At 39.9% G+C, this 14,577-nt stretch overlaps 1 protein-coding gene across 1 annotated transcript in view; it reads right to left on the bottom strand.

Moving 5' to 3' along the window:
* The window catches only part of LOC146822082 (uncharacterized), a 237,178-nt gene that overhangs the window by 204,369 nt on the left and 18,232 nt on the right, over positions 1 to 14,577 (bottom strand). The window contains exon 2 of the mRNA XM_085613179.1: positions 13,213 to 13,280. Coding sequence (XP_085469305.1) covers positions 13,213 to 13,279 — 67 coding nt within the window. The 5' untranslated portion in view covers position 13,280. The remainder of the gene's footprint in view (positions 1 to 13,212; positions 13,281 to 14,577) is intronic.

The following is a 14,577-nucleotide window of genomic DNA, read 5'->3' as shown; positions in this document are numbered from 1 at the left end:
ATTAATTTATATCACATTTACATATGGGTTCTTCTCTTTTTCGCACTTTAGTAGGTTACTAATTATTTGTAACCAGTACATTAATGTGAAATGATCCGAATACCTTCGATGCCACAATATTGAAAATATATGTTTATGGTAGATTTGCACTTTTTGTAGTATGATGAAATTATAGAGATGATATTTATATGATTTTAGCAATAATTATCAGGATTGAATTTTTATTGTTATCAATATTTATACTTTCATTTTTTTAATCATACAGTTGCACAATATTTGTATATCTTTCAAAAAATTTGCACATCAGCACGGTTTTGCACAAGTTACTTAAATTGCTGCTATGCAATTTTTGCACTCTAACAGGTCTTCTAGAACAAATATTTATTGCAAATATATAGGAAACTCTTTCATAGTTAATGCTCAACCTTTCTTGTCATCTGGTTTGTTATAAAGGATTTATCCTGTTATAATTGACTGAGGAAATACTATATAAAAGAATATGCATTTAAATATGCTTTGTTACAGAGAGCTATCTTTCTGTTGCAGCGTGGGTATTTGGAATATTTAGAATAACAAATGACCAGTGGTTATGTTTTATATTCTTTCCCCACATGTCCGTATATTGGCATACTGTTTTTTTCATTTCCTTATTTGTGTATTTATACAATAAGATGGTTTTTCTCCTTAATAGAAATTGTCCAAAGGTTGAAATTTAAAAATGAAATATCCATTAATTGTAAGGTATTTTACATTAATCTAACAGGTTTTATCTCATACCTCGAGGTAAATATCTTTAATGCCTATGAAGTCTGTTTTCTTGGTCCATGATCACGTGACTTGGAAGTGGGTGTACACTTTGCAGCATTTAAAAACACTCAGTTTGACTATAGTCCGCATGTGAACAAGGGCTCTTGAGCCCGAAACGTGTGATTTTGTTGTGAAGACATGGTCGAATAAACATCTTGCCTGAGGATTTGCGTGGTCCGTCTCTCCTTCTTCGCCGCCAGGAGGTTGCGGGAGTCTGCGCGTACTGAATATATATATATATATATATATATATATATATATATATATATATATATATATATTCAGTGAAAAAACCATAGGTTTCACACACGTTATAGTTAGGAATTAGCATTTAAAAAACCTTAGAAATTCAGTGAAAAAACCATAGGTTTCACACACGTTATAGTTAGCTGGACATTTTACTCGTAAAAAACCAATGAAATTGCCCCGTTATAGTTAGTTCAGCTAACTATAACTCGCGCGCCCGCAATGCACTGCTGATGACGTCACATATTACATCACTCATTACATGGTCAGTGACATCACTCATGACATCACTGATGACATCTCAAATGACATCACTGATGACATCACTGGTGACATCATCCTTGTGATAGAGTGGCAGACCACCTCTCACCCTAATATAACCTTTGACACACACATTCAAAAATAGAAACTTCAATGTTCAAAACAATGGACATACCAATACCAGTTAAAACAACCTATTCAGTAATTCTAAGATCCACATACACATCCACTCTTTCACCAACAGTCCAATTCAGTCACTCATACATGTACTCACTCATCATATGTACTCATACACCTATACATCCTGTTACACAATGCCACTCATCCATAGAGTTACTCACACACATAGTCACTCATGCTAACAAAGAATCAAACATACATTTACTTGCATATACAGTTATACACACACCACCACAGTTACTTCTACGGAAACTTACACATACTTAGTCTTTTAAACAATCACTTATAGAAACACATACTTATTCATACAAGAACTCTTTCAATCTCTCACTCTCACATATACTCACATATATACACCAATAGTCACATATACTAGTTTAAAACATATGTAGTTACTCATAAAGACACTATTGAGACAGTCTTTCACTCAATAACACATCCATGCACACACTCATCCACCCATACAGTCCTGCACACATGCTGTGTTCAACACATACAAACAGTGAGTCACTCATTCATACACCTATGCACTACGTAATACCCCCCACCGAACCATGCAGACACTCAGACTGATACTCAAAAAACCAACTAATAACCTATATAGACACCCATGTAGCTACTCACCAACCCATGCAGCCACTTATACACAAAGTGAGAGACTGATACAGATATATACATATTTAAACATTACTCACTAAGCCATGTATTCACTAAGATACACTTAATCAGTCAGTTAAACAATCAATTTTTCAAAAACAAATCATCCATTTAGACACTTATATACCCATTTATTCTTCCATCGACCTTGAGATATACATATATAAAACATATTTAATTTTCAGAAAAACCCACATTCACTGGATGATGTCATCAGTGATGTCATCAGTGATGTCATTTGAGATGTCATCAGTGATGTCATGAGTGATGTCACTGACCATGTAATGAGTGATGTAATATGTGACGTCATCAGCAGTGCATTGCGGGCGCGCGAGTTATAGTTAGCTGAACTAACTATAACGGGGCAATTTCATTGGTTTTTTACGAGTAAAATGTCCAGCTAACTATAACATGTGTGAAACCTATGGTTTTTTCACTGAATTTCTAAGGTTTTTTAAATGCTAATTCCTAACTATAACGTGTGTGAAACCTATGGTTTTTTCACTGAATTTCAAAGGTTTTTTAAATGCTAATTCCTAACTATAACGTGTGTGAAACCCATGGTTTTTTCAGTGAATTTGCAAGGTTTTTTAAATGCTAATTTTTTTTTTATTCTTCAATTTTTTCAAACATATTTTTAATTTAATTTTCTTTCCTTTTATAAAGACTATGCTTAAATTTTTAAAATCCTTAAATTTTTTTTTTAATATATTTTTTAAAATAAACATGTAAAATTTATTTCCAGTTCTTTTTTTATTTTTTTATTTTTTTATAGTACGCGTACCGTAAGCTCACGGTAAGTGTACGGTTTACGCAACGTCCGTAATCTATCTACGCTGCTTGCGTTTAGTTACGCACTTTGCGTAGCCGCGCGTACTGCGCGTGGGACGCGTGCGCGCTTACGCCACACGCGCACGTTACGCGGAAGTGCCGGGGAGTGACTGTTATGCGCAAGCGCGCAAGCGCGTGTCTTTTTTACGCGCATGCGTACTTTTTGCCGTAAGCGTACCGTAAGCGTACCGTAAGCGTACGGTAGGTCATGTGATCATGAAACACAACTTTTGATTGGTTAAAACTACTTTCAGTTCTAGAACTCTCCTACACCACACCCATTCCCCTCATTTCTGCTTGTGATCCCTTGGGAGAAGGAGCTGGTTTGTCTTTGGGATACGATGGCAGAACAGCAGAGCTCTTCTGAGAGTGAGGCTAGCACTAGCAGCACTGTCTTGAGGCAGAGATCGAGGAAACAAAAGCCTTCTTATGTTTGGGATTATTTTACTTTTCCAGAAGGCCAGCAAAAGGTGAATGCACCCTTAGTTACTTGCTGTCTGTGTAAGCGTGTACTTTCTAGAGGTAATCCTGACAGGAAGTATTCCTTTGGGAATCACACCATGAAGAGACACCTCCTGGATGTACACGGAAGGACACATGGTCATCTTTTTGGAGGTAACTCTTCAGAAAGACGAGCCAGTACATCCACAGCAGCTCAGCCTGGACCATCATCTGCAGGGCTTACTCCTTCTTCTGCAGGTCAGGTGAGCCCTTCATCTGTGGGGGGAGAATCTCCTTTTGCTGGCCCTCTGGAAATGAACCCTCGATTTCGGAAGGTTGATATTCATTGCACATTTTGTAAAGATCTAATTTGCCATAGGGAGACCAGTGTTTCCCTAGTGAACAACAAAATAGATCAGCACATTTGTCGCTTTGAATGATTTTCCCATGCTTCCTTTCCTCTGTCCCTGCATGAACACAACGGTTCTTTTAAGAGCCAACCTTATCTTTCATCTTTTTTTTACATATGTTTTTTAAAACTTTTTTTTATTTTTTTTTTACCGTACGCGTACGGTGCGCGTACTTTTTTTTTTATTTAAAAAAAAAAAACACTAAAAATCATTTATCACATTACAAGGTCCTTGAGAGACTACTGTCACATTATGAAACCACTTTTCAGATTTTGTAAAAAGGCCATGTCCAGACTGCTACACTACAGCAAGGGCAACCAGCCTTAGGGATGCTGAATGTATTTGCATTACAGACTGAAACCTGAAAACCCCACTCGCTTGTAAATACTGTGCATGATTATACATGGCAAGTACATGGGTGTGTGCTAAGAGTCTGCTTCTTCCCCCAAAAATTCGCTCCCCCTTTCCATCTAATGCAACTGTGAAATCACCAGAGCAATATGCAATAAATCTCTGCCTATAATTCCTCTCTGCACACAGAGTCATGTTTTCACATTAGTCCCTAAACGAAATTTCTTTGCCAATTTGAAAGCACACTTACTGCTCTTTTTTTTTCGGGGCAAGTGAAAATCACTTTTACAGACTGACACAGTGCTTCCCCCTTTTTTTCAAATGTAATCACACATTTCTATTGGTAAAAACCAACCCTTTTCCAAAAGTACCCTTCCCCCTTCTTGACTTCTGCCTAGTACCCTTCCCCCAACTTGACTTCTGCCTGCTACCATAGCAACAGCTCATGGAACACTGCTGTGTGCAGTTAGGTCAGAAGTTTGCCAAACAATGTTTCAATTCCACAGAGCAAGAGTGCTTGACTTTTCAAACCTAACAGCAAATCCATAGTACTGTTCTTTGGTTACACATTTTTCTGTACCAATACAAAACATGCTTCTATCAATTGACACATACAGCCTAGTTTTTATTCTAGTATGGTATGAAACAGCCAATCAGTTCTTTTTGTTTTGAAAAAAATATGTATGCCTCCATTTCCAAACTGTCTTTCATTTCTTTTTACCATTCTACTGAAATACACCTCCTGAGTGCATCCAGTTCTCCTTTGAAGATGTTCACAGTGTGGATTGTAGGGCACAGCTATGTCTTCTGGAGTGAAAAGTTTGCAGAGAAAACAGGTATGGTGAGAGACCTTGCTTTGCCAAATGTAGACATTAAATGGATTGGTCAGAGAGGGTTAAAGTGGCACCAATTGATGCCATTGGTGAAATCCTTCATTCAAATCCAACACCCTGACCTCATAATAGTGCACTGTGGTGGCAATGACCTAGGCACTTTGACTGGGGTAGGTCTGGAAATGCTTATGAAGGACACCTTTGCACAACTGTTTACACTTTTCCCTAAAACTGCCTTTGTGTTTTCCAACATATGCCAAAGGCAAAAATGGAACTGGTCCAATCATTTCTGTCCGCAGATTGACAAAGCAAGAAAGCACGTCAACAAATCTGTTTCTGCTTTCCTCCGTGACTATGGTATGGGTGCCATTTACCACAACAACTTGCGTTATGACATGCAAGACATTTATAGAGGAGATGGTGTGCACTTCAATGATGAAGGGAACAGAGTCTTCCTCTTGAACCTTAGACTCTGCATCGGTACTTACTTGTAGGTACCACTAAAAAAATGACTTCATAAACACAACAGCTCTTTTTAGAGCTCCCTAATTTCTAAACTCTTAAATCTGCTTTTCATTTATTTATTTTTATTTTTTTTACCGTACGCTTACCGTAAGCTTACCGTACGCGTACCCCGTGATTTTTTTTAAAATCAATTAATGTTTTTTTTGTACTTTTCTGTCCTTCTTTGACCCCCTTACAAATGTTAGGGGGTCTGTAACTCTCCTCATTGCCCCCTTTCCTTGTTTTCACTCTTTTTTTTCAGAGTGAAATTCAGAAAATGGCGGCCGCCGCTTCCTGGTTTCGGCCGATTCGAATGTTTACTAAGATCTAAGAGCCAATCAGAATCGCGCTCGCGCACGCCACCGTACGCTTACCGTAAGCGTACGGTAAGCGTACCGTAAGCGGGCTCAGATATATATATTGATTTAAAGGCTATTTTCTCAGAATCTACTGAACAGATTTACACCAAACCTACAAAAGGCACTTCCTTGACCTAGGGACTACCTCTCTGCCAAATTTTGAGTAATTCTGTTCAGCCGTTCGGGCTGTAGCTCGTTCTAAAGGTCCTATGGAAAAATGCATGGGAAAAACGCGTTTTGGGACCCCCCTTTTATCTCAGCCCCCGCTTGACGAATCCCCCCGAGACTTTCAGGGTAGGAGCAGAGCGTAGCGCCCCACCTATTTTGAGAAATTCGCGAGGATTCGTCGACCGGCGCCAAAGTTATTCAAAATAGAATGTTGAGGTTTTCCTATGGAAACGTGGTCCTAACTATAACTACCTACTGGCGACCGCCAGTAGGTAATATATATATATATATATATATATATATATATATATATATATATATATATATATATATATATATATATATATATATACACATATATATATATATTGTAATTGCATTTTTACAGCGCTTACTACCCCTGACGAGGCGTCGAAGGGCTTTTTCGGCGAGTTACACGCTTCTCCGGGACCCATAGAGGATTAGTGTTGAATTAGTATAGTGAAACATGCAAGTAAATTTTAAGTAGTGGATAGGTTAGTCAGTTATTTGGATTCGGAAGGATAGCAGAAGAATAAAAGAGGAAAAAAGGTTTGTATTTATATAGCACTTGATGGGGTGTTGAAGCACGCTACTCTGGAAACCCATAAAGGATTAGTGGTGAAAAAGTATGGTGAAATATGAAAGAGTGGTCAATATTAGTCAATTATTTGGAGTGAGAAGGATAGCGGTGGGATAGAAAGGCAAGAAAGGTTTGCATTCATATAGCACCTGTTACCCCTGATTGGTGTTGAAGCGCTTTTCTGGGCGGGTAGTACGCTACTCCAGAACCCAGGATTAGTGTTGAAGATTAGTATAGTGAAATATGAAGTAATTTAAGTGGTGGATAGGTTATTCAGTTATTTGGATAGAGAAGGGTAGGTGGTGGGATAGAAGAGGGAAAGAGGTTTATATTTATATAGCGCTTGCTACCCCTGATGGGGTTTTGAAGCGTTTGTTTGGCGATTAGCACGCTACTCTGGAACCCATAGGATCACTGTTGAATTAGTATGGTGAAACATGAAATTAATTTGAGTGGTGGATATGTTAGTCAGTTATTTGGATTGAGAAGGGTTGGGGAGGGGTAGAAAAGGGAAAAGGTTTTCATTTATATAGCGCTTGTACCCTGATGGGGTGTTGAAACGCTTTATTGGCGAGTAGCATGCTTCTCTGGAACCCATAAAGGATTAGTGGTGAATTAGTATAGTGGAATATGGAATTTGAGAATTAAACATGTTAGTCTGTTATTTTGATTGAAAAGGATTGTGAAGGGATGAAAGAGTGAAGGATTTGCTTTTGGTTTTTTTCTTTGGGGTCATAGCAGTAGGAGGAGGCTTTTGGATGAGTTAAAAGGGGTTTTGGAGGGGAAGAGTCAGACGGAAGAGTTTAGAAAGGTTTGTTTTGGGGGATCGGTATAGTAAAAGAGGTGTCAGATGATGCAAGGAGGGGTTAGAGTAGGTAAGAGTCTAGAATACGTTATTTTGAGAATCTTAGTAGTGGTATGGGGTTTGGTATAAATGGGAGAGTGGATGTAGAGGATATATTGATAGATGTATAGGTTGAAAGATAGGGTAGTGCATTGGAAAGAGTAGTAGAAAGAAGTTTGAGATGATTCAGAAAGTTGGGCTAGAAGATAAATTGAGAGAGGTATAGGCTGAGAAATAGGGTAGTGCATTGGAAATGCTAAATTAGAAGAAAGTGATAAATATATAGATCCATACGTACATTGAAAGTATATAGATGCATAAAGGAGGTAAGTATATGTAGATTAAAGATATTGATAGAGGTACAGGCTGAGAAATAGGGTAGTGCATTGGATATGTTTTTCAGGAGAAAAGTAACAGACACACAGATCCAAGTACATGGAAGGTACATAGATGCACAATGGAAGCAAGTACATTTAGACAAAAGATGATTTCTTTTTTTTAATAACATAATTATTCTACATGTTTATACAAAGTAATACACAAAGTTAGGTACATTTGTATAGTGAAAATAAATGCTTATATACAGAAGGATATGCTGTAAATCTCTGTTTGCATATGGACCTTAAGTGGGGAAGAGCCAATTCTTGAGTAGTTTTCTGAAGATAAGATACTTGTTGGTGGATCTTTTGTTGGGGGGTAAAGAGTTCCATAGTTTGGCTGCTTGAGCAGAGAAGGATGTGCCACCCATGGTTTTTTTCCTCTATCTTGAGATTTTGAGGCGAGATGCCCCTTTAGAGCTGAGGTTCCTTTGTTGAATGTGTTTGGTGATTGTATTCCTGATGAAGAGCGGTCCAAATCCATGTATTGCAACCGGTAACCAATGCAGGGCTTTCAAGGCAGGTGAGATGTGATTTTGCGGTCTGACATGCAAGAGTAGTCTGCAGCCGAGTTCTGAATCCGTTGTAGTCTTTTCATGGTTGTTAAAGGTGATCCGTTGTAGAGGCTATTGGCGTAATCGAGTTTGGACAGAACAAGGGAGATGGTAGCTTGGACCTTGTGTGGAAATCCCAAATAAGGGAAAATTAACCGCAGCATTTTTATAGTGACAAAGCTTGATCTTGCTAGTTTGTCCTCTTGGGCGTTCATCGACAGCTTGGAGTCCATGGTCATTCCCAGGTTTCTTACTTCCTTCGATGCTTTAGGCGGTGATCCCAGTTCATCAGGCCAGGCGGCAAGCGGGTTATAATGTTTCCAATCACCACACATGAGTATTTCTGTTTTGGAAGCATTCAATTTGAGATGGCTCCAAGTCATCCACTGATCCTCGGCTCTGAGACAACTGAAAATTGGGGGTTTTCCAATGTCTTTAGGGCATTCCAGTTGAAGGAGTATTTGGGTATAATCTGCATAGTTATAGCACGTGAAGTGAAATTGATTGATCAGTACCGGTCATGTCTTCATGTAGATGTTGAAAAGCATGGGTGAGATAATAGAACCTTGAGGGACCCCTTCTTTTGTGGAGTACGGTTTGGACGAGAAAGGTGGGGTATGGATGACATTAGTTCTGTTTCGAAGGTAGGACGCGATCCAATCTAGAGCACTTCCCTCTATGCCGGCTTCATAGAGTCTTTGTTTCAGAGTGTCATGGTCAACCATGTCAAAGACAGCCGAGAGGTCCAAGAGGAGTAGCGCAGCAACCTCGCTGCGGTCTACTGTATTCTTCAGGTCATCCCAGATGGCAAGGAGGGCAGATTAAGTACCTCTTCCCTAATGGAATCCTGTTTGGAATTCTGAAAGTATGTCATTCTCTTCAATGAATTGTGACATCTGGGCGAATGCTGCTCTTTCTATCAGTTTGCCCAGTAAAGGTCCATTTGAAATGGGTCTGTAGTTGTCAGGGTTCAGCGTGTCCACGTTTGTTTTCTTCAGTAAAGGGCGTATGTGACTTTTTGAGCTCTTCTGGAAATATTCTGGTAGTTAAGAAATAGCTGATGATTCTTCGTACTGGAGTGGTAGCAGAGGTTGTGAAAAGAATTGTCTTGAAAGTTTGTGGTGGACAGGGGTCAGAAGGGCTGCCGGCAGGCCTGCTTGCTTTGACTAGGTCTATAAATTCATCGTGTGAGATGTGTTGGAAGGAACGGAGAGGCTTGGTTAGAGTATTCTTGGATTGTTGTTTTGTACAAGTGTTAGTGCTGGTGCTTGGTTTCTGATTTAAGTACGAGTCCAAAGTGCCAGTTTTGTCCATGTAATGATTGGCCAGTTTGTCTGTGAAATCTTGAGTAACAGGATGATTTCCTTCTAGGCAATTTGGTTTGCGAAATTCATTTAGTATTTTATAGAATTCTTTATTTGCATGTTTAGCATTTTGAATTATGTCTGAATAGTACCTTTTCTTAACTTTTTTGATAGCTGACTTTTATAATCTGCTAATTTTCCATAGGTGAAGTTTGTCTTGTTTGCGTTTGTTTTGAGCCAGTTACGTTGCAGCTTTCTAATTTGTTGTTTTAAGCCTTTTATTTCTATGTTTCTCCAAGACGCTTTTTACTTTTGTTCTGTTGTGTGGGTTTGAGAGGTATCAGGATGTCAACAGCTTTCTGTAGCCACTCATATAGATTTTTAACAGAATTTATTGTTTCCAGATTTGTACTGGATTTTAGTTGTGTTTCTAAGTGTTCCAAATTGAGTTTGTTCCACAGCCAATAGGTGGATGGATGTAAGGTAGTTTTAGGTGAGACGCTTAGTGTTGTTTTATATTGGAAAGCAAGCAAGGGGTGGTCTGACCATGTGACTGGAGTTATAGTTTGAAAGGTAACTAATTCAGTATTAGCAGAAATGACATCTAGGATATGTCCAGTGATGTGCGTGGGTTTGTGGACAATCTGATGTAGGTTCAGTGCGTTTAGGCCAGTGATTATTGTTTTTGGATGGTTCATATTTGGTTTGTCAAACCAAATGTTGAGGTCACCAAGAATGCATAGGTTGGAGTGTATTGTTATCAGGTTTGAAACTGTGTCTAGCGGTGCGTCTGGGAATGTTGCTTTGATAGGTGGAGGGTGGTAAAGGAGCAAGAAGTTACAGGAGGAAGACGGTGTAGGATTGCACCTTATTAGAAGAGCCTCACAATTCTTTATGGAGATGTCGTCAACTTTAGTGATATGTAATGTTTGCCTGAACACAACAGCTAGACCACCTCCTTTTTTACCTATACGATTTTGGGTGATCGTTTGATAGCCTAGAGGAACGCCTTCATGCAGGACTGGAGCCATATCATCTCCCAACCATGATTCAATATATACTGTTCTAAAAGGGGTCTCTAGGTGGCAGCGGTATGCACCCTGCCCAAATAGGGACCACAACTCTGGTAAGGGTAAATTAGAAAAATACTAATAGATAACCTGTGCTCACCTTCTCGTAGCTTGGCACCAAAGTCAGGCTTATCTAAAGAGGCAATGTGTATAGCATTTGTGCAACACACACACAGAGTAATACAATGAAAACAGCACAAAAGACTCCACACTAGTTTAGAAAAAATAGACAATCATTTATATATAAATCAAGCCCAAAACAACAAAAATCCAATAAGTGAAGTCGAGTTATGAAGTTTTAAAGAATAAAAAAGAGTTCTAGCGCTTAGAAGCATAAACACTAATGGGGTTAGGGCATACTGCACTGGGGCAAAGTCAATAGCCTGGCCCGACCACAATAGAACACAGGCCGGCTACATAATGCACGCAGGCCCCGATGAACAAAGTACCTTATTCTAGTCGCAACAGCGAGATATGGGGTGCAGTCGAGCTATGCGTCGATGTCGATTCCATAGTGGTGGCGGTGCATCAGTTACGTTGACAAAGTGCAGAGGCTGAGATGTGTTAGTTACTAGTGTGATGCACCAGGTTTCTCCACGCAGTCAAAAGATGCGTTGATCGCTGTAGACTGCTGCGGCGGCGATGCGCTGCTCCGTGTGACAGTTTCTGCAGGCCTTGTGGCGGTTCCAGTGCGATGCACCAGGTTCTGCTCCTGCCACAGGGACGATGCATTGATTTCTGCTCACGCAGACAGCAGATGCATTGGTGCCTTTGAAGCAAGTATCTGGGTCTACTTCCAGTGAACCAGGCACAAGAGCAGGGGTAGAAACTTTGATTTCATTGAGTCAGCTCTTCCCCAGCAGGGTCAGCAGCAGGAAGCAGGGCAGCACAACAGAAAAGCAGGCCTTCCAGGTCGGCAGTCCAGTGTCAGTCCTTGATGCAGCACAGAAGTTCTTCTGATAGAGTCCAGTTGTAGGTCTAAAAGTGTCTGACTTGGGTGGGTGTTAGAGACCCAGTACTGCCATTGAAGTGGGGGTGCCTTCAAAGAAGGTTCTTTGAAGTACACAGAGGTCCTTTCTTCCCAGCCCTGGCTACAGACTATAAGAAGGGGGTAATCAGCCCTTTGTGTGGGGACATGGCACTGTCTATTCAGGTGTACGTATCAGGCCCTCCCTCCCTTCCTGTCAAGCAAGAGACATCAGAATGAAGTTGAGTACTCAGACACACCTAATCTTCCTGTGTTTGTGGCTGTCTAGAGGGAATGCACAAAGTGTAACTGTCGCCGACCCCAGACTTATATTGAAGACAGGCCGCAAGCACACAGAGCTGTAAGAGCAGAGAAATGTCCACCTTCTTAAAGTGGCATTTCAAACATTGTAATGTCAAATCCAATTTTATCAGCAAAGTGGATTCGTTATTACCATTCCAAAGATACAAAACATGACATGGCTACTCCTTCTATAATCAGGAATTACAGCTTAAAATTGCATAATGGAATTCCTAATGTTAACCTGTAAGAGGAGTGGGCCTCACATTAGTAAAAAACTAATTTGGTTGTTAAAAGGTACATGACCTACCTTTTCCTTACACAACACGCTGCCCTATGGGCTTCCAAGGGCCTACCTTGGGGGTGACATATGCCTAAGAGGAGGTTAAGGCTTGGCACAGGGTTTTAAATGCCAAGCCGAATTGGCAGTAAAACTGCATACACAGGCTCTGCAGTGGCAGGCCTGAGACAGGTTTAAAGGGCTACTTGTATGGGTGGCACAATCAGTGCTGAAGGCCCACTAGTAGCATATAAATTGTAGGCCCTGGGTATATGGTATACCACTTTACAAGGGACTTACAAATAAATGAAATATACCAATTGTGTATAAACCAGTGTTAACATGTTTAAGAGAGAAGACCATGCACATCATCACTGGTCAGCAGTGGTAAAGTGCTCAGAATCCTAAGGCCAAAAAAAGAATCAGCAAAAAGAGGAGGTAAGCAAGGAAAACATTTTGGGGAAGACCACCCTAAGGCTGACAGGTCTAACATGTACCTTGGTGATATATCTTCAAGGTCCATAGGTGTGGAGTTAGTAACTCTACACTTCCTCTATAACCACTTACCTTATGTTTTCCCTCAATATGCTGTCCAGGATATTAGTGTTTTTTTTATATTCCTATCCTAAATATTCCATAATATAACACCTTCAGAAGAGCAACATACATCTGGTCTTCCACTGTCTAGGAGAGGAACCAGGTGCTCCTCAGGAGAGCACTGTGGAGGTAAATTCCAAGAGATGCCAGTGTTCAAGGGCTTAAACAATAGGCTCGAGATAACGGGAATATAATGCGAAGATAATGAAAATGCAGCTTTGTACATTGCAAAGAAACACAATAATGTCTGATAATGGCTATTTACATTACCTCCATGTACTGAATCCACGACAAGCAGCAGTGTGCAGACAAACCCAGCTGTAAGTGCAGCTTTCATTCTGCGAATAGAAAAACAAATGTTTTAACAATTTAGATTTGATTGAAATTGGATAGGAAACAGAGGTCCACTGTGATCATGGGCGAGGCTAGTGAAACAAAAGAAAGGGTGGAATGGGAAGACAGGAGACTCATTTGATTAGCCCACCATATATTATGACGATCACAGTTGACTGAAACTTACTTTCTCCTAGATCGGTTTTCAACTTTTAAGCCTCACAGGAGTCAGAACACTTTGCAGAGTTTGAGGAGCAGCTTATTGCAAGGTATCACAGAGATATATGAACAAAAAACTATTTACATTTATTGTAAATGAACTATGGCAGAATTTCACCTGTAAATCGTCATTGGTAGAGGGGTAGGAGTCCACCATAAGTTTGTAAAGAAAGGTGCTTCTATGTTAACTACGTATCTCAATGCTTTGTCATCAAGTAGTCCTTAAAGGGTGTTTTATAGAAGGCTTATGTAGGGTGTACTTCCCACTGATGTATGCCCTTTAAATCAGACAGACTTCTGGTTTAGCAAAGACCTTTTGATTTTACTAAAATTATTGCCACTGGCTTACGTCATTGTGAGTGACAAGCATTCTGCTCTTTCACTTGAGGCACATCCACCCTAAAAGTAGTTCCCTTCAGTGCCAGGACTCCTATGGCAATGTATACTTTTGGAGAAACAAAAATATGTTTGCTTTTAGACAATTTTTCAAAATTATTTGTGAGTGACCAGCAGCTCCCACAGCGATCATTTTTTACGAAAACTATGACAAATAAAAAAAAAACATTGACAAAGCCAAAAAGGATTTCCATTTTCCTCCAATGCCAGACCATAGGCTTTTCCAATGCTAGTCTTTGTTTAAAATGAGGCATGCTGCACAGTGCATGCCAACTTCAGGGAGTAAAGAATACTTTTGGAAGGCCAGAAAAAGGAGATGTTGACAGTCAATAAGGGAGATCACCAGAGTTTGCAATACTATGTCAAGATCTTTTTTACCATGAATGTTTTAATGTGACTTCATTGTAATGTAATGTAATAATCCATTTGTTGAGCGCAAACTGTCACTCCAAAGAGCATCATGGCGCTAAACGGAACCCAGGGACGAGAAAACCCAAAACCTGGTTGACTGCTAATAGTAGGAAAGGGACCTCAGATCAGAGTTTTACAAAGAGTATCAGATGCACTGAAAATCCAGTGTTTTAGGACCTTCCTGAACTGGGACTCAGATGTAATCTGGCGAAGCTGTGGGGAAAGATTGTTCCATGACTTTGAGCCTAACACTGTGAGTGATTTTCCTCCCTTCTA

The sequence above is a fragment of the Triturus cristatus genome, chromosome 6 (assembly GCF_964204655.1).
Source record: "Triturus cristatus chromosome 6, aTriCri1.1, whole genome shotgun sequence".
NCBI lineage: Eukaryota > Metazoa > Chordata > Amphibia > Caudata > Salamandridae > Triturus > Triturus cristatus.
This window is presented reverse-complemented; position numbering and strand designations above follow the sequence as displayed.